General features: G+C 45.1%; 1 protein-coding gene across 2 annotated transcripts; it reads right to left on the reverse strand.

Moving 5' to 3' along the window:
• Positions 1-782: 782 nt before the first annotated feature.
• On the reverse strand, positions 783-27,627 carry Mlkl (mixed lineage kinase domain like pseudokinase). 2 transcript variants are annotated; one of them, XM_055621470.1, is made up of 11 exons: positions 27,153-27,627; positions 22,289-22,703; positions 17,444-17,517; positions 13,840-14,020; positions 9,593-9,690; positions 8,672-8,807; positions 8,327-8,408; positions 5,319-5,470; positions 4,544-4,593; positions 4,056-4,196; positions 783-2,427 (listed from the first exon to the last, which is right to left on the reverse strand). In XM_055621470.1, the coding sequence occupies exons 2-11, from the start codon at positions 22,699-22,701 to the stop codon at positions 2,396-2,398; spliced, it is 1,359 nt and encodes a 452-aa protein (XP_055477445.1). In that variant the 5' UTR covers positions 22,702-22,703; positions 27,153-27,627; the 3' UTR covers positions 783-2,395. The 2 variants fall into 2 exon arrangements, with proteins under 2 accessions (XP_055477445.1, XP_055477446.1); XM_055621471.1 differs by lacking the exon at positions 27,153-27,627 and adding an exon at positions 27,088-27,123.

Here is a 27,627-nt window from a genome sequence, read left to right on the forward strand (position 1 = left end):
CCTTAACCTTCAGGTCAGATGTCTGCTCAGTTCTGCACTGTAGAGATGGACAGCATCTGAAAAGTGTTCTGGAATTATACTACAAGATGATTTTATGTAAACTTATCTGACCTCCTCCTCTTCGAGGATAAAGATAAAAGCAACTAAACAACAGCCAGTACCATCAAGCGGTACCTAGAACCCTCTAATTGTCAAGTTTTTTTTCCTGCTCAGCACTCCTCTGCTCCTCCTTTCCCTCCATAGAAAGCCTTTTCACACACTCCAGTCCCCTGAGAATACCTTTATTGGAGAGAGCCTCCCACTGTCTTTCGTTTGCTAGATTTCCAAATAACCCCTTTTTTCCTTGCAACCATAAACGTGTTCTCAGGTCACTGGCCTTTTCCAGTGGCAAGAAAATTAACTTTAGGTCAATATAAAATCACCAATTTGTTTGGTTCGTTTTTTTTGAGACATGGTCTCATGTAGCCCAGGATGACTTCAAATTCACTACGTAGCTGAAAATGACTGAACCTTGAATCTCTCTGCCTCTACTTAATACCTACTAAGTGGCTTCTTGAGTGTCAAACAGAGGGCTTTGTACAAGCACTCTTCCAGCTGAACACCACTGGTGCCTAGATCACAACCGTTTGGAGATGTGTGGGACCTGATGCAGAAAGTCAGGCACGCCGGGCCAGGGGCATCCAAATGGCAAGTTTTGTACTTAGTTCAGTGGGGGAGGGGAAGGGCTGTGCAGCATTTATTATCACTACTGCTATGTAGCAAACACCCCAAAACACAGCGGCTTAAGACAGGAATATATTTATTGAGCTCATGTTTTTGTGACTCGGTAGTGGGGTGGGCTCAGCCGGGTAGTTCTTTAGTCTTAACTGGGCTCACTCATGCAATTGGATCAATTGCCAGGCTCGCTGGCCTAGCATGAACTCAGATGGAACCTTTTGCCTCTGTTCCGTGTAGATCCTCATCTTCCAACATGCCTACCGACCTTGCTCATGGAAGGGCACTGCTTTAAGAAGGGGATTAAACATTTTAAAGGCTTTTGGAGCCTAGGCTTGGCGGTGGTCCACTGTTACTTCTTCCACATAATCAAGCCATCATTGCCAGCTCAGACTCCAATGCTGGAGAAACAGAAACCATTTCTTGATAGGAGCTGTCAAATCACAAAAAGAGATGTGGACACAAAACCATTTGCCAAGTTTTGCAAATAATCTGCAGTTAGTGTTAAAAATATATTTTACATTTCCTGGGAGTTCTTCATGGTTGGCGTTGGGTCTTTTTGTTGTTGTTTTGGAGACAAGTCTCATTATGTAGTCCTTGATGTCCTGGAATTTGCTATATAGATCAGGCTGGCCTCAGAGATCTGCCTGCCTCTATTGTGGCTATAAACACAGTTTTGTTTTAATCCCAGGTGTGGAATGTGGGACTGATTCAGATGGTCCACAGCAGCAGACTATTTGCCTCTTCACCAGCTACAGATAGTTTATATCTGAGGATTCTGGAGAGAGAATAAATGCCAGAGTCCAGAGAATATTGAGGCACCAAGAAAGAACAAGGCTGCTCCTACTTCCTCCTTGCTGCTCCTGGGTGCTTTTGCAAGACAAAAGTTGGAGATCTCTGAAATGAGGATTGGACTGGCTCGAAGGAACCTGATGACCCTGACCAGCAGGAAGCAGCTAAGAAAACAGCACCCCCTCTCCCCCTAACCCTTTCTCTCTCCTACCTGATGTTGGGGTAGGAGTAGGGAGAAAGAGATAGTAATAGTGTAAATAAAAAGAGTTTTTTTAAAAAAGCACACCAGCATGCCTGTGCTTTCCAAATGCTGAGATTAAAGGCATGTACCACCATACTGGACTGGAATTGTTCACTTTTTAAAATATCTTTTACTGCATAATTTGTTTTTATTTTATGCACATTTGGTGTTTTGCCCACATGTGTATGAAGGTGTTGGACCCCCTGGAACAGAAATTACAGATAGTTGTGAGCTGCCATGTTGCTGATAGGAATTGAACCTGGGTCCTCTGGAAGAGCAGCCAGTGTTCTTAACCAATAAGCCATCTATCCATCCCCAATGAAATTGTTTTCTATCTGTAATAAATAAGAACTTTGCCAGGTGTGGTGGGCTAGTCCCTTAATCCCAGCATTTGGAAGGCAAAACTGGGAAATTGCTTTAAGTTTGAGCCCTATTTTATTTGCATAGCAAGTCTATTCTACATAGCAAGTTCCAGGCTAGCAGGAGCTACATGAAGAGAACCCATCTTAAAAAAAGAAAGAAAGAAAAGAAAAAAAATTTGCACCCAGCAATAACTTGATGTTAACAGATATGAAAGACAGACACCCAGTTTGCCCCTCTTCCAGCTTCTTGTCCCAGGAGTTTTTGGTTTAGGTTTGCATATACAACTCAGTTAAATGCAGCAAGTCTCTCCAAGATTCCTATGAATAAATGAACAGAAAGTGAGACAAGGGCATGTTACTGACAGCTAAGCTAGAAACACAAAGGCATGTCTATAGGAGACAATATGCAGAAACAGTGTTTGCCTGGTCTGGCTGGTCCCTAACCCATCTGCACACATATCATCTTTGAAAACCCAAATCCCAAAGAGGCATGGCAGTGCCTCGCACACTTGGACTCCTAACTCTGAGGGGATCAAAGACAAAAGTATCACTGGGGCTTGCTGGATGCCAGTCTAGCTGAGAAAAAGAAGCCTCAAGGTTCAAGAACAGACCCTGCCTCAAAAGAACAGGCATAGGACCTGGCTCTCCAGGTCATTCTTCGGTGACAGGGTCCTGAGAGGGAGGACCAGGAGACCAGACAATAAAGAGAATAAAAGCTAGAGAAGGTAGGAAAGTTTGGGGATAGGAGATCTTGCATAATCTATCCTTGTGCCAAGTAAGCTTATAATGCAGTACAGCACCTTATATACTATTTCCAGGGGAGACATGGGAGGGAGTCAGCAGAAACTGTCATACAACGGGACAAAGTCAACAGGAAGCTAGTCAAACAACATTGCTCAACGGGAGCACTGTATCTCAAGAACATTACAGAACAAGCACACGGCAGCTTGGAACTGATAACCAAAGCCCAGTGCAGTGGGAGGAGTTAGGGTCTCAGTATCTTAAATGTCAGCTCCTGCCAAGTCCCGGGCCACTCGTCATTACCCACTTTATCAAGCACATTCCTGGTTTTAGAGAAGAAATTGTGGGATCAGGAAAAGACTTGAATCAGCCCAGCACGCAACAAAGGTAGAAAAACAGACTATTGATGCCCTCTTATGGGCATCACACACACACACACACACACACACAAACAAGCACGTAAATAAACTAGGTGTGGTGATGTACACCTTTGATTCCAGCATCTGAAAGGCAGAGGGAAGTGGATTTCTATGAATTCAAGTCCAAGAACAGCCTAGTCAACATAGTGAGTTCCAGACCAGCAGGACTGCATAGTAAAACCCTATCTCAAACAACAACAACAACAAAACATTAAAAAAGTCTAAATCAAGGAAATAATCCCAATAAAAAGAAAAGAAGGAACGAGGGAAGGGAGGTAAGAAAGACAGAGAGGAACAGATAAAGAGACGGGAGGAAAGAAAAGAAATAGGCTGGAGAAAAGTAACCTGTTCCCATCCTCTGAACCCCCCCTCCCCCCGCCTTGCTGACATCTAGGGTCCATCATTCTTCACTGGGAGGGATACCACATAAATTTGAGGGCTCTACATTAAACTTTTGTGTGAGTGGTGCTCAGGGCTCAGCCCAGGGGCTCCCATATGCCAGGGAAGCACCGTATCACTAAGATACACCCTATCCTATAAACCAAATAGCACCCCAACCTCTAGCCATTAGATGCCAAGAACACACATCCAGTCTCCCCTTCCCATCAATTTTAACAACCAAAAATGTTTTCAGAGTTTGTCCAATGTCCCCTACAGGGCAGACCTACCCCTGAGTGTGAACTACTTTATTACTAGAGCTTAAAAAAAAAAAAAAAAAAAAAAAAAACTTTTACTGTGAAATAACACCTGTGGCTTGCAATTTTTTTATGCCAGAAAGAGTCCTACCATCCACAAAGGGCCGTTTAGAGGGCTCATGGGCCCGGCATTCATCAATGATCTTCTGCAGCAACTCGGGGCAATCTTCACCCACTGGCTCCTGCTTCCGGCCCTCAGCTACCAGCTCGTAGATCATCTTAGAATCACAGCCTGGCATGGAAAAGACAGGCTATGAGGCTTAAAAATTTCACTCACATTCTTCTCTCTGGATATTGACAGCTAGAATTAGGATGAGGGACTTCAAGCATGGAATAAAAGAAAAGAAAGAAAAATAGGAAAAAAGGGAAGGAAGGAAGAATGGGGGGAAGAGAAAAAGAAAGAAAGAAAGAAAGAAAGAAAGAAAGAAAGAAAGAAAGAAAGAAGATTTTCTAATGACTCTACCAACCAGCTCAGGTAATTCCTACATTAGAGAACCAAGTGGGTAGGACAGCACTGATGGGAAATTTCTGGTCTCTCAGAAGAGGACCCAACCCCAAGTCAGCCTTCATGTTCTTCACCTTCAAATGGGATCTTTCCAGTAGCAATTTCCCAGAGCACAATTCCAAAACTAGAAGAAAACCAAGGGCTTGTCAGGCGGACCACAAAGCGCTTGCTGTGCCGCCCTCCGGAACCCACGTACTGGCAGAAGGAGAGAGATGACCCTAAAAAGTTGTTCTCTTCACACACATGCATGCCACGCTTTCACCACGCCCTCACACACACATATACACACAGAGATACATTAAAAATTAAAAAAAAAAAAAAAAAAAGAGTTGGCTGGAGAGCAGGCTCAGTGGTTAAGAGCATTTGCTAGCCTGGGTTCAGTTCCTAGCACCCACATGGCAATTCACAGCTAACTGTAATTCTAGTTTCAGGGGATCAGATGCCCTCTTCTGGCCTCTGTGACACTGCATATGGTGCATATACGCTCACACATATTATATAACATTATATATATATATATATATATTTTTTTTTTTTTTAAAATATATAAATTTAAAAGTAAAACCCAGAAACTAAGCACCTAGCACATTTCTTTTCCCATGCCCCCTCTGCCTTTTCTGGAAACTCTGAATTTCCTGGCTGCCACCCAGCTCCAGTCAATACCCCACCCCACACCCTGTGCTAGGGATGGAAGCTAGAAAACTGTACACATTAGGCAAGTTCTTTGCCACTGACCTACAACCCTAACCCTGCTCAATAGAATGAAGATGGTCCTCAGAGGAGGAGTTTGCCTGGGACCGTCCTGTCCCTTCCACCTGAGTTAGAATCCATACAAGAACACAAACATACCTATATATCTCCGCCTTTTGGTCATACACGCAATACACGTCTTTCAGTCTCTGAGGGGAGACATATGCTGTCGAACTGAATCTCTCTGCCTTAGTGCTCTTTGTCTTCCGACTGATGGAAGTCTGTGTTTTGCTTAATTCAAATCCTGCAAGCTGGACAGAAAGATGAGTTAGAGGTTTATGTTGGTATGATGTTCTTGTGGAATGTATACAGTTTACCCTTGTTCGTTCAAATGTTGATTGCTCTACCCCACTATCTGATTTCAATAGGACATTGCATTCCATTGATGTTAATTCTGAGCATCACCTGTCTCAAGTTTGTGTAAACACGCCACCATTTGTTCTCCATTTGTGGAGAAGGGAGTGAGTGGGGATAGTAGGAGAGGAGAGACTGGGAAGAGAGGACATGGAACCATGAGGAGAGATGAACTGGATCTAACCTATGACTAAAAGCAAGTATAATGTGGGAAATCTGAATGGGAGGAAACTATGTGGGCTTGGAGGTTTAGGATGAGTAACTATTGCCCAGCATTGTGCTCAAGGTTAATTAAGCAAATCCTAGTCTCTGTGTGGTGATTGGGTATACAGCTGGTTTAGGAATAATCACTATTAAATCAATATTAAATCTTAATAATCAACAACAGGTATATATTGAAAAAGCAAGCTCCTGGGTGGAGGGGTAGAGGATGGGAGTTGAAGGTGGCCTTTTCCTTTGGGGATTTATTTCCAATGGTGCCTTAAGAGTATGTGTTTGTTGACATTGTAGGTTCAATTTATCACAGTTCACAGGGGAGTGCAGTTGAGTTCAGTGAGTGAATCAGTCAGTTTGAGAGTCAGTGCAGGGGAGTTGGTGTCAGTTCAGTTCGTGAAGTTTAGAAGCAGTTTTACCAGGACAGTTGTACAGAGACAGGTTGCAAAGACAGAACAAGCTAGATGCAGATAAATAAAAAAAAAAATAATAAGCCAGAGAATGAGAAGCAGCCAGGTAATTAGAACATATTGCCAAAGTTAATCTGAGGCCAACCAGAGCAATTCAGTCAGAAGCTGAGTTGAGGGAAGCCAGTCTGAATCAGTTAGCTTGGAGAGGAGTTTTGAGCCAGAACAGGTGAATTCAATCAGCCAACCAGAGTTCAGAAAGAACTAGAAAAGGGCTAGTATTCAGCAGTAAGCCTCTGAGGTGATAATTACATCAGGCGAATAAAAGACACTTTTACACTTCTGGATTTTACACGAAACATGTGAGTTATCTTTGTCAACCCAAAGTGGTCACAGAATTCTAAAGATGCCATAGCATGACTAAAGGGAGTACATGCTCTTGCTCCCTATGGAGCCATCATCAGTGTGCAGGAGAACAGGTTGACCAAAGTCAGCCAGGTACTCAGAGTCATCCAGGTACTCAAATCTAGGGCTCAGGTCAAGAAAAGGCTAAAGCACATAGCTGGCACAAGGTGTGTTTCCATAGGCCTTTAATTCCAGCACTCAGGAGGCAGAGGCAGGCAGCTCTCTGTGCGTTTGAGGCCATCTTGATCAACACAGCAAGTCCCAGGACAGCCAGGCTGCATAGAAAAACCCTGTCTCAAAAAACAAACAAACAAACAAACAAACAAAAACGACAACAGAAGACACTTAGGTAGGGAAGCCATCTGAAAGGCAGAAAAGCTCTGCTACGTGAAGCTGGAAGAAAGAACAGTATCTGTGAATCCTTCTGCTGGGCGCCTGTTGGTTGCTATTGAAATGGGCAAGCTCAGAAAGCTACTGCTCCTGTCCGCATGCCAGTCTGGATGTAAAGTGAGGAATGTCGAGGACGGTATCTCAGTCCTCCTTCCCCCATAGCCATGCTCCGGTGGCTGGAATTGACAGCTAGCCCCAGCAATGTGACAGCAGCCATGGGCAAGAAGAAAACCACCAAGAGGTCAGATTAAGTGAACATTTATGATTACAATCACTTCAGGCCCACAAGGTATTCTATGGATATTCCCTTGGACAAAAGGGCCACCATCAAGGATGTCTTCAGGGACCCTGCTTTGAAACTCAAGGACAATTGGGGTCCTAGGTCAAGTTTGAGGAGTGATATAAGATGGGCAAGAACATGCGGTTCTTTCAGAAGCTTCAGTTTTAGGTGCGCTTTTGTTTCTGTCATTAAAAACAAGAAAGAAAAAAAAAGTATCTATGGATGACAAAACATTTCTTTACAATTTTTGGCGTTTTGGACAAAGAGTTAGCAAAAACCCTTTCTTCCTCTGAGAAAAATGGTAGATTTTCGGTTCACCTTCACTTCTGTTCCTCTGGAAAATTGATAAAGGTAGAACGCCAACCTATGCTGTACCCTAATGATAAAAACGAGGGCTGATATGTGAATTGCTTTAGGGTGGGGGGTTGGAGGGCCATAAATACCCTATAGGCATGCTGGACTTTGTAGCAAATATTATTTGTGGAAACTGGCTCATCCCTTTCAGGAGCATTGGACAGAATGTCTGCAGGGTTGTGTGAGATGTTGACCCTTCCAAGTCATGAGACTTCAAAGTCTGGGTGGCCCCCAAACCCACCTAATGGGAAACCCTTTCTTTAGCAACTGGTAGGAACAAAGCCGCTGTCTCGCCGATGTGAGGACCCCTGCCGGAGAGAAGGGCTGATGCTGTTAGCAAGCCGGGAGATCTCCCTGGGAGAGCCTTGTAAGTGACCCTGAATGCCAAGTGTGGCCTCATGCATGAGGCTCCTCTGAAGCTGAATGCTTAGCTGAACATAAGCAGACCCCCTGATAGGTACTATAGTGCTGGAGGCGGTGTCTAAACCTCTTAGAAAAAAAAAAATGACCCTCAGCTCATCCCTGCTCTGCGAGGTGAGGTGGTAGGAAGGTAGGCCCATCAGAGTAGGAGGAGAGGGTGGGAGCTGTTCTGTGGTGGGCACCCTGGAAGCTGTAAAAGCAGGAGAAGAGATGCAGCCAGTTCTAAAATCTAAGAGAGAAATAAGAAGGCACCAATCCGGGGAGCCCTTGGAGTAGACGCTCACCTTTACTTGGTAGCCTCCAGCTACCAGGAAGCTGGAGCTGCTGATGTTTCTGTGGAGACGAGGTGTTTCCGAGTGGTGTAGCCTGATGACAACCGAAGTTAGGGTGTATTAACGACCCTGGCATCAACCACCTTTAATGGGATAATGAGGCCACCTAGTACCCCTCCTTCGTGTGGGCGGTTATCTGTGGACAACCTAGCAAAACACACTCGCCTAGCATCAGAGTCGGTAGAGGAAGGGAGGGAAACCGTCTGGGGCTTCTGGTCTGCTCTGCCATCATCTCTGAGGTCATCAGTAGCTCAGTCAGAGGCCCCAGTTATTTGTGCCCGTTTAACCCTCTGGTACCTGTACAAGCCTTTGGCTGCCCCCAGGACTAGGAGAATGCGCACGCTCATTGTGAGCTCCTTTTCTTTATCCAGCAGTTCCCTCAGCGTCCCAAGTTCACAGTACTCCATGACAATGGAGAATTCGGGGGGCTCCACTAGTGGAAAAGAAGCAGACGCTGTGAAGATCCAGCCCCACTCAGGGCTTCCACACTGCAAATCAGCTCTCAGCTTCCTTCTATAGAGATACACTCTGCCCTGAAGTGAGTCAACCCGATTTTAAAGTATAAAATCTCCATCTGAAGGAAACTTTCAGTGGCTCTTAATTCTCTCAGGTAATGGCCGAGGTGATTTCTGTCACCTTGGATGTGTTCATTTCTATCCTGTGGTCCGAGACCTTAAAAATGTGCCACTTGGTTTTAGCTAAAGGATAAGAAGCAATTAAAGCCTCATTAAAAAATAAAGAGTGCTGAGTGTGGTGTTGCACGGTATGGCTCACAGAACTTAGGAGGCAGAGGCAGGAGACTGAGTTTCAGGACAGCCACAGCTACATACTGAGATTCTGTCTTAAAGCAAAATAGCTGGGCCGTGCTGGCACAGGCCTCTAATCCCAGCACAGTGGATCTCTGTTCGAAGCCACCACCTTCACAAGTATTTTGTTTTGTTTTTGTTTTTGGTTATTCAAGACAGGATTTCTCTGTGTAGCCCTGGCTAGCATGGAACTCTCTCTGTGTAGACCAGGCTGGCCCCAAACTCACAGTGATCTGCCTGCCTCTGCCTCCTGAGCACTGGGATTAAAGGCCACGCCTCTCTTTCTAACCTCTTAAGCTCTCATCTATGAATCCATAACAAATGTCCCTTAAAAAAAAAATGGAACATACTAAAACACAGACAGCATATTCGAGGCATTCAAAACTTGACCAGTACCAGAATCCCCCCTTACCTGTTTCATCGATGCAAATCCCAAATATACGCAAGATGTTGGGAGAGTCAAATTTCTTCATGGTTCTGATCTCATTGTTGAAAGTGTCCCTCACTATTCTAGGAGGGTGAAAGGAGAAATTAGCTTTGGGACTTTGGTGGTCCCTCAAAGAATATAGAGTAGCAGGGGCTTGAGACACCATCAGAATCTGTTGGCATCAGGGAAAATGAGACTGCAAGTCTGGCTGCAAGTCTAACTTCCCAGATGAACTTGGTAGCAGAATTGGTCCCTAAGCATCTGTGACAAGAAGAGTAGGATTTGCTCATCTCTTTCTGGTATTTGATAGAATTGCATTTCTTTGTGATTTATATGGCAAACTAAGATGTCGAGGTTTTTTGTTTGTTTGTTTGTTTTTACCAGTCATATTTTATTTTGGTAAATATCCTGAAAAACTGTGGTATGTGTTCTTGATCAGCAAAAATAAGAAAATTAGGGATTATCTATTAAGTGAAAATCTATAAACAAAATCCCTTCCAGAACATAGTCTCAGGAATGTGGGTGTCAGTAATTAGTAAGGGCCACAGGCCCCATCAGTTCAGTCCAGACTGCTCATTCACATGATTGTGAGACCAAAAGAGGAAATGATATTTGTCCAAGATCTGTCAGGGAGGCAGAGCAAGGCCAAAGCATGTAGAAATCGACTGTATTTCAGTGTGCTAGCTCTGAGAAATCTGAAAACAAAGATAGAATAATTTAATTTACAATAGTGTGAAAAGAGCAAAAAACTTACAGATAAAATTAACAAAGCCAGGCAGGATGGTGAAGGTCATCAATACAAGTACTATAAAGGCAGAGACAGGAGGATCTCTGTGAGTTCCAAGCAAGCCAGGGCTACTTAGTGAGACTGTCTCAAACAAACAAACAGACCCTTCCACTCCCAAAAAAGGCCCAATCAGTATGTTCACTGATGCAAAGACAAATAAATTGACCCATGGGATGGTTCAGAGATACAGGAATTAGACTGATATTTACACAAAAATAAGTGTGCTGCCCATCAGTGGAGGGAAGGATGGGTTATTTACTAGATAACATAAGAGAAAATGGACTTACTCTGTGGATAAAACTGAAACTAAGCCCTTCACAGTATCACATACAAAAGCTGATTCCAGGAGGAATAAAGCCTAAACTTAAAAACTAAAACTGGGGGCTGGAGAGATGGCTCAGAGGTCAAGAGCACCGATCGTTCTTCCATAGCACCCCGGTTCAATTCCCAGCATTCACCTAGTGGCTCACTACCATCCTTAACTCTGGGACCAGGGGATTCGGCACCTCCTCTGCCTTTGCAAACACCAGGAATGGAAGTGTTGCGCAGGCGTACATGCAGGAAAATCAGCTGCACACATAAAATGACATAACAAAAATTTAGTAAAGGTTTAAGATCATAACAACTGTACGTGTGTTGGCACACCTTTAATGCCAGTACTGTATAGGCCAAGGCAAGTGGAGCTCAATGAGAGTGAGGCCAGCGTTCCAGGCCTGCCAGAGCTACATAGTGAGACCCTATGTAAATAAATAAGTAGGTAGAGAGATGGATAAAGTTCTAGGTATAGGGAAGTGTATTTTGAGAGCACAAATAATAAGGTGGCGTTCCGGTATATCTAAATAAAAATTAAAGATGCATGTTTGATAATGGACATCAAGGACAAAGTTAAAATGCAGATCATGTGATAATGGAAGGTTTTTGCAATATCTACAGCTGACAAATGATTGACTTCCATGGTATTCAGGGTTCTTATGCAAATGAGAAAAAAAACATAGAAATTGCAAATGTGACAAAGGAGAGGGCAGAGGCTATGAAGAGGTAATTCACAGAAAAGAGAAGCTGAATAGCTATTGTGAGTGATGCAGCATTAGATAAGCGTGCGCACTCACCTCTGTGGGAGGCACAGGAAGACCAAAACAAAACAAAACAAAAATCACATGTTCTCCATCATATGTGGATCCTGACTCCTAATGTTTGTATGCAAGTAAGGGGTTGTGAGATTGGGTATAGACTATGAAACTAGAAAGGAGATCACAAGAGGTGTTGAGAGAAGAGGGGAGGGGCAAAAGGTCACCTGTGACATGAAAATGGAAAAGGAGGCTACTGCGGGGAGGAAGGAGAGAGAGAAAGACAAATTGCATTTGGATATGCCATAATGAGTGAATGGAGGGATGGCTCTGTTCAGTGCATACATACCACTCTCCCAGGGGACCTGAGTTTGGTTCCCAGCACCACAGTGGGTGGCTCACAACTTCTAGTAACTGGCCTCTGGGGGAATCTGATGCCTCTGGCTTTCATGGGCACATGCCTGCAGATGTACTTACTCACACACATACATGTAAAGATAAAATGTCACAATGAAATCTAGTTCTTTGTAAGCCAGCAAAAATCTAAAACCTGAGCTGGCTAAGCGTATACGACTAAACATCAAGCTGGGAGGTGGTGGTGCACGCTTTTAATCCCCAACTTGGGAGGTAGAGGCAGGCTGATCTCTATGAGTTCAAGGCCAGCCTAGTCTACAGAGCAAGTTCTAGGACAGCCAAAGCTACACAGAGAAACCCTATCTTGAAAAACAAAAAAAGAAAGAAAATTTCTTATGATAAAACAAATGTAGAAACCCCACGAGTCAATCAATATATGAAACATGTTCTCAGGCACTGCAGCTGAGAGTGTAATGGTCACTCCAGCCTAAGAGTTCCTGGTGGACTTAGCCAGCTTAAAATATGTGGGGCCTATGCTACAGGTCCTATCCCGGAGCTACAGCCCAAAGAAATTCCTGTGCAAGGGTTGGGGGTGTAGCTCAGTGGCAGTGTTTGCCTCCAAGTGTAAGGCCCAGGGTTCAATTCCTAGTACCTAAAGTTGCCATACACATTCATTAGGGGATTCACATGGTGCCATTATTTTCAGAGGGAGAAAGTTGGAAGCAGATGTTTTATGTCATGGGAAATAGGCAAAATGTAGACTAACACTGAATGATTCATTGGATTCCCCTCAAATGAAGGGGACTCCATCTTCCATGATGCTGAATCAAGAAAGTGAAGAAAGTATCCAACAGACATACCACTCTATCACCTATGAAAGACTAATAGTGATGAGTGTATTTTACAGGAAAGCACAAGAATAAAGCTCTAGAGTTATTGCCTGTAGAATTCCCAGCACACACACACACACAAAGAAGAGGATGGATTGAGAAACAGGATTACAAGGCAACAATTTTGTTGTTGTTGTTGTTTTGACTCAAGGTCTCTATGCATCCCTGGCTAGCCTGCAACTTTCTATATAGACCAGGCTGGCCTTGAACTCAGAGATCACCTGCCTTTGCCTCATGAGTGCAGTGATTAAAGGAGGGCACCACTATGTCTGGAAAAGAGTGTAAATTTTGCAATACACATAAGGCCATGAGTAAAAGGGAAAAAGTTCTAGGGTTGAGGAAGAGAGTTGTTCAAGTATAGCCTTTTTCTTTTGTGTGCATGAGTGTTTTGTCTGCATGTATGTCTGTATACCACAGCGTGCTTGGTGCCTGTGGACCAGAAGAGGGTGTCAAATCCTCTGGAACTGGAGTTTCAGATGCTGTGAGCTGTGATGTTGGTGCTGAGAACTGAACCTGGATCTTCTAGAAGAGTAACAGGCCCTATATTAAGCCAATTCTCCAGCCCTATAGCCGTTGATTCTTTCTCCCTCTCTCTCTTCCTTCCTTCCTTCCTTTCTTTTTCCTGAGATAGGGTTTCTCTGTATAGCCTTGGCTGTCTTGGACTCAATTTGTTGACCAGGCTGGCCTCAAACTCAGAGATCTCCTACTTGGATTACAGGAGTGTGCTACCATGTCCAACTCCTTCCTTCCTTCCTTCCTTCCTTCCTTCCTTCCTTCCTTCCTTCCTTCCTTCCCTCTTTCCTTCCTTCTTTCCTTCTCTCCTTCCTTCCTTCTACTCCTCCTCTTCCTCCTCCTCCTCTTCTTCTTTTGTTTTTTGGTTTTTGGAGACAGGATTTCTCTGTGTAACTGAGCCCTGGCTGTCCTGGACTCAGTTTGTAGACTGGACTCACAGAGATCTGTCTGCCTCTGCTTCTCAAGTGCTAGGACTAAAGGCGTGTACCTATTTCTTAATAACACAGATTAAGTGATTTAACCTTTAGAGCCTGATTTCCCCTAGTTACTAATAACAGTTTCTCCTTGGGAAGTTGTAGAGAATGTGTTGATATGTATGAAGAATCATATAATACAGCTTACTGAACACTTCCGGCCTGGGGGTTGTTAAATACTTTGATGGTGACTGGAGATTTGTGATACTCTCCTCTGTAAAGCTTGCTGAGTTTATTTTCCTTCAGTAAGGTCCATGGAGCTCCAAGATGCTCCTTCTTAATCTCCTTGATTTGTTCCTGTGGGATCTCCCGCCTGGGTTTTAGTGAGCCTGAGACAGAAGGAGACAAAAGGTCAGTGTGCTAAGAAGGTGTTGGAAGGTGGACTCTGTGATGTGAGCTAGAACTGGTTCTGACTGGAGCTTCTGATGGGCTCAACTCAGGGTAGAAGGTCCTCTGCTTCTGAGCTACATGTAGAGACACAGTAAAAGTTACACTGATGTTTTATGCATTTCCTTGTCCTTCTCTTCCAATCTATTTTTTTTTCCTTACAATGCGTGGCATTGAGCCAAGAGATTTGTGATCGCTCAGCAAGTGCTTTACCATTGAACAATGTCCCCAGCCTGCTTTTTCAGTCTTGCCTATCTTTCCAGCCCTAATGCCAGCCTCCCTCATCTCACAGTTGTCTCTACTCCTATTACCACACAACTTGGCACTAGGTCCCTGGCACCATGACTAGTCATTTCAGATCAAACAGAGCCACAGTTCAAGTTCAGCAAATATATTGCTGTCGGTTTTGTGGCTGTTTCCTCACAGATTCCTCATTTTCTTCCTTGAAATTTCATGAAGCTCAAGGAAACTTACAAGACTGAGGAAGCTCAAGAAACTTGCAGGACTCAACAAAAGTCTGTCGCTGGGTGAGAGAAGACTTTCGTGGAGGAGAACAGTGATCCAGCTTTCCTAAGTTCTTGTTCATGCTACTGTGGGAAGCTTTTAGGTCATTCAGATGCCCAAGATTATGCGTACTCCCATAAGTAACTTCTCATTTACACTGGTAATGCTTTGGTTTAGTAAGATGGGCATAGACAAAATCATTCTTTGAACTGTGTGTCAGCTAGTTTTATGCCAACTCGACATAAGCTAGAGTCATTTTAGAAGAAGGAACCCCAATTGAGAAAATGCCCCTACCAGATTGGTCTTGGGCATTTTCTGGATTGATGATTGATGTGGGTGTGCTAACTCACTGTGGGCAGTGCCACCCCTGGGCAGGGTGTCGTGGGTGTTATAAGAAAGCAGGCTGAGCAAGCCGTGAGGAGCAAGCCAGCAAGCAGAATTCCTCCATCACTTCTGCCTGCTTCGGTTTCTGCCTCCAGGTCTCTGTTTTGAATTCCTGTATTGACTTCCCTTAGTAATGGAGTATGACCTGAGAGCTGAAGCTATCACTTCCCACCTCCAGCTTGCTTTTGGTTATGGTGTTTTTATCACAGCAAGAGAAATTAAGATAGTCTGTCTTTCCCCTTTGTGTCTAGGGGATCACAGAAATAGACTCTCCAGGAAGGCAGGGGAGATAGCTCAGTTGTAAAGTGTTGCCATGTGTGGTGGTCTGAAATGAAAATGTCCTCTATAGGACCATAGGAAATGGCACTATTAGGAGGTTTGGCCTTGTGGGAGTGGGTGTGGCTTTGTTGAGGAAGTAGACCACTGAGGGCAGGCTTTGAGGCCTCAGATGCTCAAGCCAGGCCTAGTGTCTCACTCTCTTCCTGCTGCCTGCCAATCCAGATATATAACTACTCTCAGCTACCCCTCCAGCACCATACGTGCCTGCATCCTGCCATGCTTCCTGTCATTATGACGATGAGACTGAACTGTAAGACCGCCTCAGTTAAATGCTTTCCTCTCTGAGAGTTACCGTGGTCATGGCGTCTCTTCACAGCAACAGAAACCCTGACTAAGACACCACAGAAGTGTGAAAACCTGGGTCTGATCTCTAGAATCCACGTAAAGCTGGGCGTGATGCTGTAAACTTCTGTAATCCCAGCCCTCGGGAGGTGGTTATAGGTGAAGCCCTGGGGTTTGCTGGCCAGCCAGCTCAGCCTGACTGATGGGCCCCAGGTCACTGTGAGAGGCTTGTCTCACAAAACAAAATAGAGGGCTCCAGCAAGGTAAGACTTGAGTTTGACCTCTGCCTTCCACATGCATGCGCACGCATGAGCACACGCGCGCGAACACACACCTTCATACACGTGAACATACACTCCTGAAAGAAAAGTCGTACGACACATTTGCACTGTCTCTCTGTCATCTCCTCTCCTCTGCCCCGAAGGCAGCCAGCTCCTTTTTCTGAGCACAGTCTCTGTCTGAAGCAAAATCTTTAGAGTTTTATTGAATGAATGAATGAATGAATGAGTGAATTAACTGAGCGCCTCAAAATTTCATTTAAGTTTCTTGTGTGTGTATGTGTTTTGCACGTACGCACAGTGGTTGACATCAAGTGTCTTTCTCTATCGCTTACCATCTTGCTTATTTAAAAATGTTTATTTTTTATTTTATGTACAGGAAAGTATGCCTGCATGTCTGCATGTGCACCGCATGTGCGTATGGCCTCCAAAAGCCAGACGAAGGAGTGCTGGACCTGAATCTGGGTCCTCTGCAGAGACTAGTGACCATTTTAACCACTGAGCCGTCTCTCCAGCCCCTAGCCGCCTTATATCTGAGACAAGAGCTCTCACTGAATCTGCAGCTTGCTGACTGGCTAGACTTGCTGGGTAGTGAGCCCCAGAGATCTTGTCTTCAACTTCCAATGTTGAGATACCCTGCCTGTTTGGTTGTTGTTGTTGTTGTTGTTGTTTAATGTGGATGCCAGGGATCCAAACATAGACCCTCATGCCCACACAGCAAGCGCTTTGCCCATTGAACCATCTCCAAAGCCCTTGGTTGGAATTTCTTACAGACATTCGGTAAATGAACTGAAGCTTTGATGCTGTTACAGTTTGCCTGTTAGATGTCCCCAAAGGCCCATGTGTTAAGAGCTTGGTTCCCAGGACGGTGCTGTTGGGAGATGGTGGGCATTTAAATAGATGGGGACAAATGGTAGGTCCTAAGGTACTTGCAGGCATGCTTCTAAAGGGGATTGCGGGACCCCAGTCTCTTCCTCCTCCTCTCTTTTTTACTTCTTGTCCATCAGGTGGGTGTTTACGATTCATCACATGTCTCCCTGATAAGCTGCCTTGCCACAGACTCAAAAACAATGGGGCTAATAACCAATCGAGGACTGAATATCTTCAAAACTGTGAGCCTCAGTAAACTATCTAAGCCACTATATTGCGTATCTGTTACTATGACAAAACTTGACTGATACAGACGCTATTCAATTATTATTTATTTATTTTTGAGGCAGCGTTTCTCTGTGTAGCCCTGGCTCTCCTGGAACTCACTCTGTAGAACAGGCAGGCTAGCCTCAATTCCCCTGCCTCTGGAGTGCTAGAATTAAAGGTGTGCCCCACCATGCTTGGCGTATTTTAGTACTCTGACAGGAGCTATGGATTTCTTGCTGGACAAGAGGCCACTTTCAAGTGCTGCTCCACGGAAGAAGCCTGGGTTAACTGTAGCCACATCCCAAAACCTGTGAGCCGCTTCCAGTACTATCCAGGAGAGAAAACGGGGCAGGGCAAGAGCAGAGTAGGCTGGAATTCCTAGCAAACGAATGGCTTCTAACTTGGGAGCATTCACTGCAACAGGGCATGCGACAAACTTACATTGCTTCAGAGTTTCCTTGATTTCTTCCATGTCAATTTTCAACTGCATCAGGAGATCTTGCATACTTTCATTTCTGCAGGAAAAGGGGGTTTAACACATCCTTAAAAATACAAGAGCTAAAAAATAAAGAAAAAAAATATGAGTGCTGAACCGAAACTGCGTGTGCATCAAAACCAAATGTTAATTAAAGCCACCAAGTGACAGTTTCCAAACTCTATTAAATACATGCTTGGTTAGGAAAGACTACTTACTGTTAATATTCATCTTTCTACTTTCAGACACATAGGAAATGCCTTGAAGCCTGGGTGTGTGAATCTCTTTGGCCAAGAAAGAGAGTGAAAACGATGCGGCTTCCATCTGAAATATCCCCATGGGCTCGTGCTCTGGGCATTCGATCTCCAGGGAGTGGCACTGTTCTGAAGGTTGTGGAGCCTTTGCAGAGTCAGGCCTGGTTGGCAGGAGTGGGTCCCTGGGGTGAGTCTTTGAAGTTTATACCCACCATTGGTCTGGTCTGCTTTTTTACTTCCTAGTCTGTCACATTTGGGAAGCCTCGGCCACCCAACTCCCACTGCCATAGAACCGCCCACGCCTTTCCTGCCAGGACAGCTGGGAAATACTTTGAACTGAATGAGTTCAGATAAGTCTTTCTGCTCCTAATCGGCTCTTGTCAGGAGGTTTTGTTTGTTTGTTTGTTTGTTTGTTTTCAGTGAAGCTTTTTTTTTTTAAATTCTATTCAGTGTCCTAACCTGGCTGCTTTGGGAGTGGGAATTTGTATCAACAGGGAAGTGCTGGCCTTCTGGAAGTATCCTGAGGAGGAAAGTCATCTCGGAGGGTCTCATGCACCCTGCTTGAACAAGAAATAAATTTATCTCTATAAAACACTGAACTGTTAGTGCTTTAAGATTTATGATTAGTTTTGTTAGTTTTGTCTATTTGTATTTGGACATGTGTCTGCATGACTGTATGCTTTGTGTGGGTATGCTTCGTAGGTCAGAAAAAAATGGATTCTCTGAAACTAGTGTTACAGGCGGTTGTGAGCTGCACATGAGCGCTGGTGTTTTAGTTAGGGTTTCTATCGATGCGGCAAAAACACCATGTCCAAAAGAAAATTGGGAAGGAAAGGGTTTACTGAGCTTACACTCCCATATCATAGTCCATCATTAGAGGAAGTCAGGACAGGAACTCAAACAAGGCAGAACCTGGAGGCAGGAGCTGATGCAGAGGCTATGGAGGGGTGCTGCTTAATGGCTTGCTCAGCCTTCCTTCTTCTAGAACCCAGACCACCAGCCCAGGGATGGCACTACCCACAATGGGCTGGGCCCTCCTCTATTGATTACTAAGTGAGAAAATGGCTCACAGCTGGCTCTCATGAAGGCATTTCTTCAACTGAGGCTCCTTTCCCTCTGATGACTCCAGCTTGTGTCAAGTTGACACACAAAACCAGTCAAGAGCAGGAAGTGTTCTTAACTGCTGAGCCATCTCTCTAGTCCTGGCATAATTTATATTATATATAAAATCTCACCATCTCAGTGAGGTCACCATCTTAGTGCTGAGGAAATCTGAGAATTCAAGATGTTTAGCCTTGTGGAAATGTTTTTCCTCAAGATTTATAAATATATAAACCTCTGTTGCAGGCAATATAGCAACCTCTATAAAAACTGAAAATGTTCCTTGCCTTTAACCCGGCAGTTAGCCCAGGTAATTCCGCTACTGGGCATGTCTCCTAAAATTATTCTGAAACACACACAAAGATGTTCATTATGAAATTGTTTATAACTGTACAATTGGATACAGTTTACATATTCATCAGTATATCTGCTCTATATATACCAAGGAATACTAGAGAAATCTATAGATATTTATTTGGAAGAATACTCAAGATTATTACATCTCCAGAGGACCAGTAAAAACCTGATACAAAATGAGTATGTGTCTGGGTCCCTTGAGGTCAAGGATGATGGGGAGATTAACTCCTTATGCTGGGACTTTTTTTTTTTTTCCTGTGACAGGGTCTCACTATGTAGCTTTAGCTGCCCTAAAGCTCATTATGTAGACCAGGTTGGCCTTGAACTCACAGAGATCCCCCTGACTCTGCCTCCCATGTACTGAGATTAAAGGCCTTGAACCTCTAAACTCGGCCATGCTGGGCCTTTTAAAAAAAATCTTTTGAATGTGGTACTATGTGTCTGTATCACCCATACAGAAGCATAAAGGGGAGAGCAGGAAGTCAGTCCTATCTTCCAGCTTACTGACTTACACACGGATCCTGCCTCCCTGAAGAGGTGGACCTCCATGAAAAGTCTGAAGGCTAGAAAAGTTGGAAGCTGTTGTGGTTTGAATGAAAATGCCCCCTGTGGGCCCACAAGGAGTGGCACCATTAGAAGGTGAACTTGTCAGAGTAGGTGTGGCCTCATTGGAGGAGGTGTGTCACTGGGGGTGGGCTTTGAGGTTTAAGATGCTCAAGCCAGGCCCAGTGACACTCTCATCCTGTGGCCGCCGATCCAGACATAGAACTCTGAGCTGCCTCTCCAGCACCACGTCTGCCTGCACACGGCCATGCTTCCCGCCATAACGATAGTGAATTACACCTCTGAACTTTAAGGCAGCCCCAATTAAATGTTTTCTTTTGTAATATTTGCTGTGGTCACGTGCTTCTTCATAGCAACAAAACCCTAAGACAGGAGCCAGTCCTGCCTTCTACTTGAGTCAGCCTCTCTGTGCTACAGTAGCCTGCCCACCCCAATCCCCCATTCTCTTTCACTCTGACTGTATTTGGTAGGATTACATTTGTCTTGGTTTCTCTTGTTACAAAAAAAAAGTACTAATTTGCTTAAAAGCCTCCTCATTTGTCCCATTTAGATGCCTTCTGCCATCTTGACAGGACATGGATCTCCACTCTCCAAATCAAAGCATCGGGACAGCTGCCTCTAAATATGCATCTATGTGTTCTCCTGTCCTACCTGGTCTGCTGTCTGTTCCTGTGATAAATACCACGACCAAAGTCACAAGGAGGAAAGGGTTTCTGCCCGGAGGTTGGTCTGATGCATGTTACTGGCCCCTCAAGATCTGGGTCTGTCTATCCTTGTTTTGTAAATCTGCCTGAGACATACCTGATTGGTTGATTAACTGGCCTATACCTGGGCAGGGCAGAATGGGGTAGGCCTGGCCAAGGTTCCTAGGCTTTTGAGTCCAGGAAGAGAGGAAGAAGAAGGATGCTGTGATGGGTTAGTGTGGAGAAGAAACCATGTGGGTGAAAAGAAAGGACTCCAATAATGGTGTGGAAAAGCCCAGATGAAGAATATAAGCAAGGACCATGGGATTATGTATGGAGGGTAGACCAGATGAGGAGAATTAAGGTGGATGGCATTGGAAAGGGGCTGGGAGATGGATAGTGAGGATATTGAGACAGTGTAAGGAAAATCTCTGCCTGGCCCAAGGTGAATAAGGCAATTATAAATCTGACAGGTGTCTGTGTCTTATTAATTGTGATGGCGGGCTAAATAATACTGCCATGATAATCCTAGGGCTAATAATAAACATTATATAGCCAACAGCCATTTATCCTTACTACAACAGGTTTCTTTAGTTAGGTAGTTAACATATTACAGTCTGTCATCCACAGAAGCCAGGGCAAGGAGCTTAAGGCAGAAACTTGGAGGCCTCCGCCTCCCCCGCCCTTGTAGCTATAGGGTAAGTTTATAGTCCTGCCTAGTTCCTGCCTCTGGGCCACTTGGCACACAGGCTAGGCCAGGCTAGATCACATGATGCTGTTGTGGGAACTCTCCTAGTGATCTCTTCACTAAAAGGCCTCATCATGGCTGTCTATGGCCATCAGCCTGTAACTCCCCTGATAAAAAGGTAGCCTTGTACCAGCTTCCTTTCCTACATGCCTCTTCTATCTTCTTAAAGAATGTATTTATTTATATTTTTATATGCATTGGTGTTCAGGCTGAATGTCTGTCTGTGTGAGGGTGTCAGACCTTAGAGTTACAGACAGGTGTGAGCTGCCTTGTGGGTGCTGGGACTTGAACCTGGGTCCCCTGGAAGAACAGTCAGTGGTCTTAACTGCTGAGCCATCTCTCCAGGCCACTCATTTTTATCTTTTAGCCAACAGTGCTTCGGGGTCATATTACTGGGTCGTCATAGGTCTAAGGAGGTTGTATTTGTTTCCATGTTTCCCTTGTCTTCCCTCTCCTGGTGACCTAGGCTCAGCCTTTACCTTCTACCTCCAGCCTAGCCCATGCCTCGCTTCTCTAGAGCCTGACCCCCCACTATGCTGGAGGAGGGCGATTCTAGCTTGAGCTACTGTTACCCTCTAATGTGGTCTCCCAACTCAGTACACACTTCTGTTCTGACTCCCTCATAGACCAGGCTGGCCTCAAACTCACGGAGACCCATCCTCTGTGCCACCCGAGTGCTGGGATCAGAGGTGTGTGCTACCACACCAGCTGAGGTTTAGAACAGCGCTGTGTACCCTGCACCCAACCCACGTTTCCTTAGTTTGCTTTATTTAATTCTATTTTTAATCTTAAGTGGGAGTCCCATAGAAGCTAAGGCTGTAAGCTCTGAACTGGAATTCCAAATATTACATCAAAGAGTGAGTAGAGATGCAGCAGAGAGGCAAAGGAGACTCATAGGCAGGTAGCAATGTGTCCCCTATTCTATAAAAGCTTCCCCAGATTTTACCATACAGCGGGATTTTCTGAGTCACAGGCAGACACAACTGTTCAAACTCCTTCATCATTCCTCTCCTTTAGCAGATCAAAGTGAGGCTAAGATACTCCCCGATTCCATCTACTCCTCCACTCAACCCCCAGATCCAACCTATTCTTTCTCTCACTCACCGGTCTTCCTCTGCATCCTGACGATCTTCCTGCTGCCAGGATGCTTGCTTGCTGCACTGATCAACCTGAAGCAGCATCAAGAGCTCCTCCCAGACATCTCTCAGCTTCTCATTCACCTCATGGAAGAGTATCTTCTCACTGCCCGCAGTTATAAACTTCCAAATATTGGACTTACTGCTGAACTTTTCTGTCTGCTCCCAAACCTCCTTTAGGACATCCTCAAAACGGCCCAGGATACCAGTTTTATCATCCAGCAGGTTCTTGTTTCCTTGGGCTTGGAGCCTCTGGAGAAGCTGTAGCAAGACACGCACACGTTCCCCTAGACGCTGGCACTGTTTCTGGCAGTATTTCATCTTTTCACACTGTTTATAGATGCGGTTGCCTAAGAAGATGATCTGTTCCACTTTATCCATACCTGGAAGAGAACCATAGATTGGCCAAAGTCCCACAATCCCCTGTGTATCTATTACTAAGCTATTGGAGAGTCAAGGGTATCTGTGATCTCAAAGCCAGAAAGGGGTTACCGCCACCGAGTAAAATAAAGCTGTCTGTCAAATCCATTCTGTCCTTGTAACAGAGCTTGAACTGGGAAGTACTGGCCAGCTAGCACCCTAGCTTCAGCCTCCACTGTGACGCCTTGAGGCCATGTGATTAGCACTTGACTGTGGGGTTGTGAGTGGATGAGACTTGTGCCACTTTGGGCTGAGACAGGTTTGCAAGGATAGGATCATGGGGATACTGGTATCCAAAAGAAATGACCTTGGGTTCCTGAATAATTGCTTGGAGGAAAGCTGCCATGTTGCCAGAATTTCTACTATGGACTATGATTGAAGATGCAGTTTCAGTTGTATGAAAACCATTATATTTGTGGGGGGGGGGGGCATTTTGGTCATATTTAGCCTATCCTAACACTGTTGAGGTATTAGAAATATCTTCAAAGGCCAAGCAAGCAACCCAAACCAGTGGCGTGAGCTGATTAGAATTAGCCTCTAGTGCTGCAAAGAGATATGCTTCCAGCGAGGTGTAGTGGTGCCTCCTAGCCTCCTAGCACTCAGGAGGCTGAGGCGGAAGAATCATGAGTTCAAAGCCAGTCCCAGCTACCTAAATGAGATCCTGTCTCAAAAAAAAAAAAAAAAAAAAAAAAATCCAAAGGGGTTATAGCTCAGTGGTGGAATGTTTGCCCAGCATTAGCTAAGGCTCTGAGTGTGAGTGATCTTCAGCACAGCTTAGAGAGAAGCTCCTGGAGCCAGAGAAATGGCCCAGTGTTTAAGAGCACATGCTGCTCTTCAGAGGAGACTCAGTGTGCTCTTCTGACCTCTGCAGGCACCAGGCATGCACATGGGACAATGCATACATGCATACACACACACACACACACACACACACACACACACACACACAGGCAAAACATTCACACACAAGAAACATTCACACATGTTTAGATAAATCTAAACCTGAAAACTTCCTTTCGGTTTCTATGACATGGCCTTTTAGTCCATCTTTCACTTGTCCATTTTTGCTTTGTTTTGTTTTGAAACAGGCTCTTGTTACATGTCTCAGAATGACCTTGGCCTCCCTATCCTTTTACTTCAGTTTCCTGCTTCCTCTCCGATTTGGATAGATGGAATAGTCCAGTCATTCACATCCTTCCTTCAAATCCTGCAGGAGAAAGCCACAGGCTAGCCCTTCGGCACATGGTCAAAGAAACCACTCAAGCTCCATCTGGAAAGACAGGGAAGTTACTCAGCAAGCCAACACCTGCTCTTCTGTAAGGGTAAAGGATCTCTCAGTTTCTTGGGAGCAGCCAGAAATCTGGACTTTCACGTCAGACCTCTTAATTATAAATCTTGCAAGCAAGCCAAAGAGTGGTTAGAAACTGTTACTGCCTAGGGCTGGGAGATTTTCAGTCTGTACAGCGTCTGCTGAACAAGCAGGAAGCCCTGAGTTCGGCTCCCCGGCACCAACATAAAAACCCGGGGAACGGCGGTGCATATCTGTGACTCTGGCTCTGGGAGGGCCTGTTCCCTCGAGTTGCCCCCTGACCTTTTCATGTGGACTCACTTTAAATAAACAAATAAATAAGTATAAAAATTAAAGTGGAAAGTGATGGGGGAAGCCACCTGACCTTGACCTCCAGCCTCCTCACATCGATGCACCCACATCACACGCACACACATATTCACTGCACATACATACCCACAATTTTTCTGTTTTTGGTTTTTTTGAGACAGGGTTTCTCTCTGTGGCTGTCCTGGACTCACTTTATAGACCAGGCTGCCCTGAAACTCTTAGTGATCCACCTGCCTCTGCCTCCCAGGGTGCTGGGATTAAAGGTGTTCACCACCATGCCCAGCTCATACCCATAATTTTTTTAAAAAAGTAACAACAAAAAAAATGTGTACTAAAACACCATGTAGATCAAATAGGGCATGTCTGCTAAAGGATCATTGCCAGTTCTGATTGGCCACCTTAACCACAATTGGCCAAGGATATAGGATTGAAAATCAACTCTGGATGAGGCAGGAGAATTTTTATATGAGTTTGAAGCTATATGAGCTTAGGCTATAGTGTGAGATCTTGTCTCAAAAAACAAAAATGGCCGCTTCTCTCAGTCTCACTACTTTTCTGTCTCTTTCACTGTGGTGTACATATATGCAAAACACACACCGAAAATAAAATAAATGTTTATCATTTATATAGTGTTCTGTCTGCACGTGTGCTTGCATGCCAGAAGAGGGCATCGGATCTTATTATAGATGGTTGTGAGCCACCATGTGGTTGCTGGGAATTGAACTCAGGACATTTAGGAAGAATAGTCAGCTCTCTTAACCTCTGAGCCATCTCTCCAGCCCAGTAAATCTTTACAAAGGAACAATTGGCATATGAGCTAAGGTGGAGAGAATGTTTGTAAGTACCTGGCTCCTCTGAAAGCCAGCTGTTTGCACCCCACCTGTCTCCTTTTGTCCTTCTTCTGTGAATGCGATGGGGACTCCATGGAGCCCACTTCCTACAACTTGTAATGAAGCTTACATAAGAACGATAGAAAAAGGGAAGATTCTAAGCTGACGACAATGCTGAGCTGCTGGTTTAAGCTGCTGCTGAAATCTATGTCACTCCTATCTACAGGTTTCAACCTTCCTTCTTCTGCCTTTTAACATCTTCATTTCTATTTTATGTGTATGAGTATTTTGCCTGTATGTATGTATACCACGTGCATGCAGTTCCTCTGGGGGCCAGAGGGGGACATGATCTGGTCTTTGGGACTGGGCTTAACAGATGGTTGTAAGCTGCCTTGTGTGTGCTGGGAATTGAACTTGGGTCCTCTGGAAGAACAGGCGTGCATCACCACCGCTTGGCTAGATTTGTTTATTTTTTTATGTGTATGAGTGTTTTGCCTGCATGTTATATCTGTGCACCACGTGCATGGAGAACTGTGAGGTTGGATTTTCTGAAAGTGGAGTTGCCATGTGTATGCTGGGAATCTAACCTGGATCTTCTGGGAGAGCAGCCAGAAGACTGCTGAGCCATGTTTCCAGCCCTCAAAAACACTTAAGCCATAGCAATCTTTAGAATGTCCCAGTGAGACAGGTTAAGAATTATCTTGGAAAAAAATTAAAATAACAACAGGAAGGAGTTATCTTGGGACCAGATGAAATATCTCAGTAGTTAAGAGTACTTCTTGCCCTTACACCAGCTTGTAACTCCCTGTAACTTAGGCTCCAGGGGCTCTGAACCTTAGTCTGGTCTCCACAGGCACCCACGAACATGTGACACACACATGCACACACACTCACAAAAGAAACCCACGTACAGATCAGATAACAACATGGAGAAAACAATTCCCGAGGATCCCAACCTGCCCTCAAACTATGAGTCAAAAAGTGAAATACCCAAACTGTCAAAGAAAAACCAAGCATGTGCGAAATAATAAATAGACAGGCTTTTGCTCTCTCTGTCCGCCGGGGTCCACAGGAGACACAGGTGTTAATCCGAGAGAACTTCAATGGCTGTGCCTCCTCTCTATCCTGTCAGGGTACTCTTAAGGAAAGTCAGTACATCTAGGGCCCAGACATTCCCAGATGTTGGACACAAGTTTTCAAGGCTTGTCCTGGGATATATGAGAACAAAGGTGAAAACTATGGAAACAGTAGTAAATACATTGATTTACCCCACCACCCCACTTCATTAAAAAATGTCAGACTTATCTGGGACCTGGCCGTGCACAACTTTAAACTCAGTACTTGGGAGGCAGACAGGCATCTCTGTGAGTGCCAGGCCAGCCATAGCTACACAGTGAGACCTTGTCTCAACACATAAATAGTCAGACACCCCTTTAACAACATTACATTAGCTTACTTTATCCTTGCATGAAATGGGCCCTAGAAAAGGAAGAGGGCATTCATACTTAGGGACTAGGATTGAGGCGGGGTAGTGCTGGTTGGTGTTCGTGGGGTGGTGGCCCACGTTTTAATCTCAACACTCGACAGAGTTCACAGCTAGCCTGGTCTACAGGGCAAGTTCCGAGTATCAGTATAGCTGTACAGCCAGGGCTACACAGAGAAACAATTTCAACACCTCTCCCTCCCCCCAAATCATCTGTCCCTTACCTGCCCTACTGACTACCTATCTGCTCTAAGACTTGGGCATCTCTGGGAGGGTCCCCATCTGGGAGGGTCCCCACCCTTTTGCCCCTCCTCGAACCCCATTCCTCGGTCTCCATTCTTCTTTGACAGGCCGCCAGAGTTCTCAGCAGACAGACAGCCCCGTGGAAGAGAGTCAGGGAATGGAAACCACCTCACCTGAGTTCCAAAGTTCAGCAGGCAGACAGCCCCCTCCAAAAGTCAGGGAATCGAAACCAACTCACCCTGAGTTCCGGGAAGTCCAATCTGTAATTCTCTGGTTCTTTCGCTTCCTCCAGCGGTGGCTCCCTGCTCACTGGATTCTGCAGGGCCCTGTGTCCTGTCTACGCAGCCAGCACTCAATTCCAGTAGGATCAGTCTCCCACTGCTCCCAGATCACGGTCTCCTGCCTTGCTGACAGTGCACGCCAGGCCGGAGCAAGCCCCGGTCTCCCGATCCCCCTTTCCCTAGGGTGCAGCCTTTGCGCGAGCTTCCGCCTCCCGGAGAGATTCCACACAGCCCGCTGTTCCCGCTTAAAGTCAAATCTGAGCCAACGCAGCCATGCCCCAGTGGAGTCCTCCCAATCAACCTGTGGGACCGCTGTTCTGTCCAGAGTCCTCCTCCGGAAGCCGCTGCCGGCTTGACAAGTCTTGTGACTCTTGCTGGCCGTTTGCCAGCTTCCTAAACTGCTTTCTGGACAGCTCCCAGTGGGGGCACTTA

Source organism: Psammomys obesus, unplaced genomic scaffold (assembly GCF_907164565.1).
Source record: "Psammomys obesus unplaced genomic scaffold, mPsaObe1.curated_primary_1811, whole genome shotgun sequence".
Classification (NCBI taxonomy): domain Eukaryota; kingdom Metazoa; phylum Chordata; class Mammalia; order Rodentia; family Muridae; genus Psammomys; species Psammomys obesus.

Excerpts from the sequence above, each read along its gene's own strand:
- Mlkl (XM_055621470.1), bottom strand. The coding sequence starts at position 22,701 with ATGGATAAAGTGGAACAGATCATCTTCTTAGGCAACCGCATCTATAAA. Across the intron at positions 17,518-22,288 it reads CAGGATGCAGAGGAAGACCG|AAATGAAAGTATGCAAGATC; the intron begins GTGAGTGAGAGA and ends CTTTTCCTGCAG. Across the intron at positions 9,691-13,839 it reads CCCCAGGCCGGAAGTGTTCA|AATAGTGAGGGACACTTTCA; the intron begins GTAAGCTGTATT and ends TCACCCTCCTAG.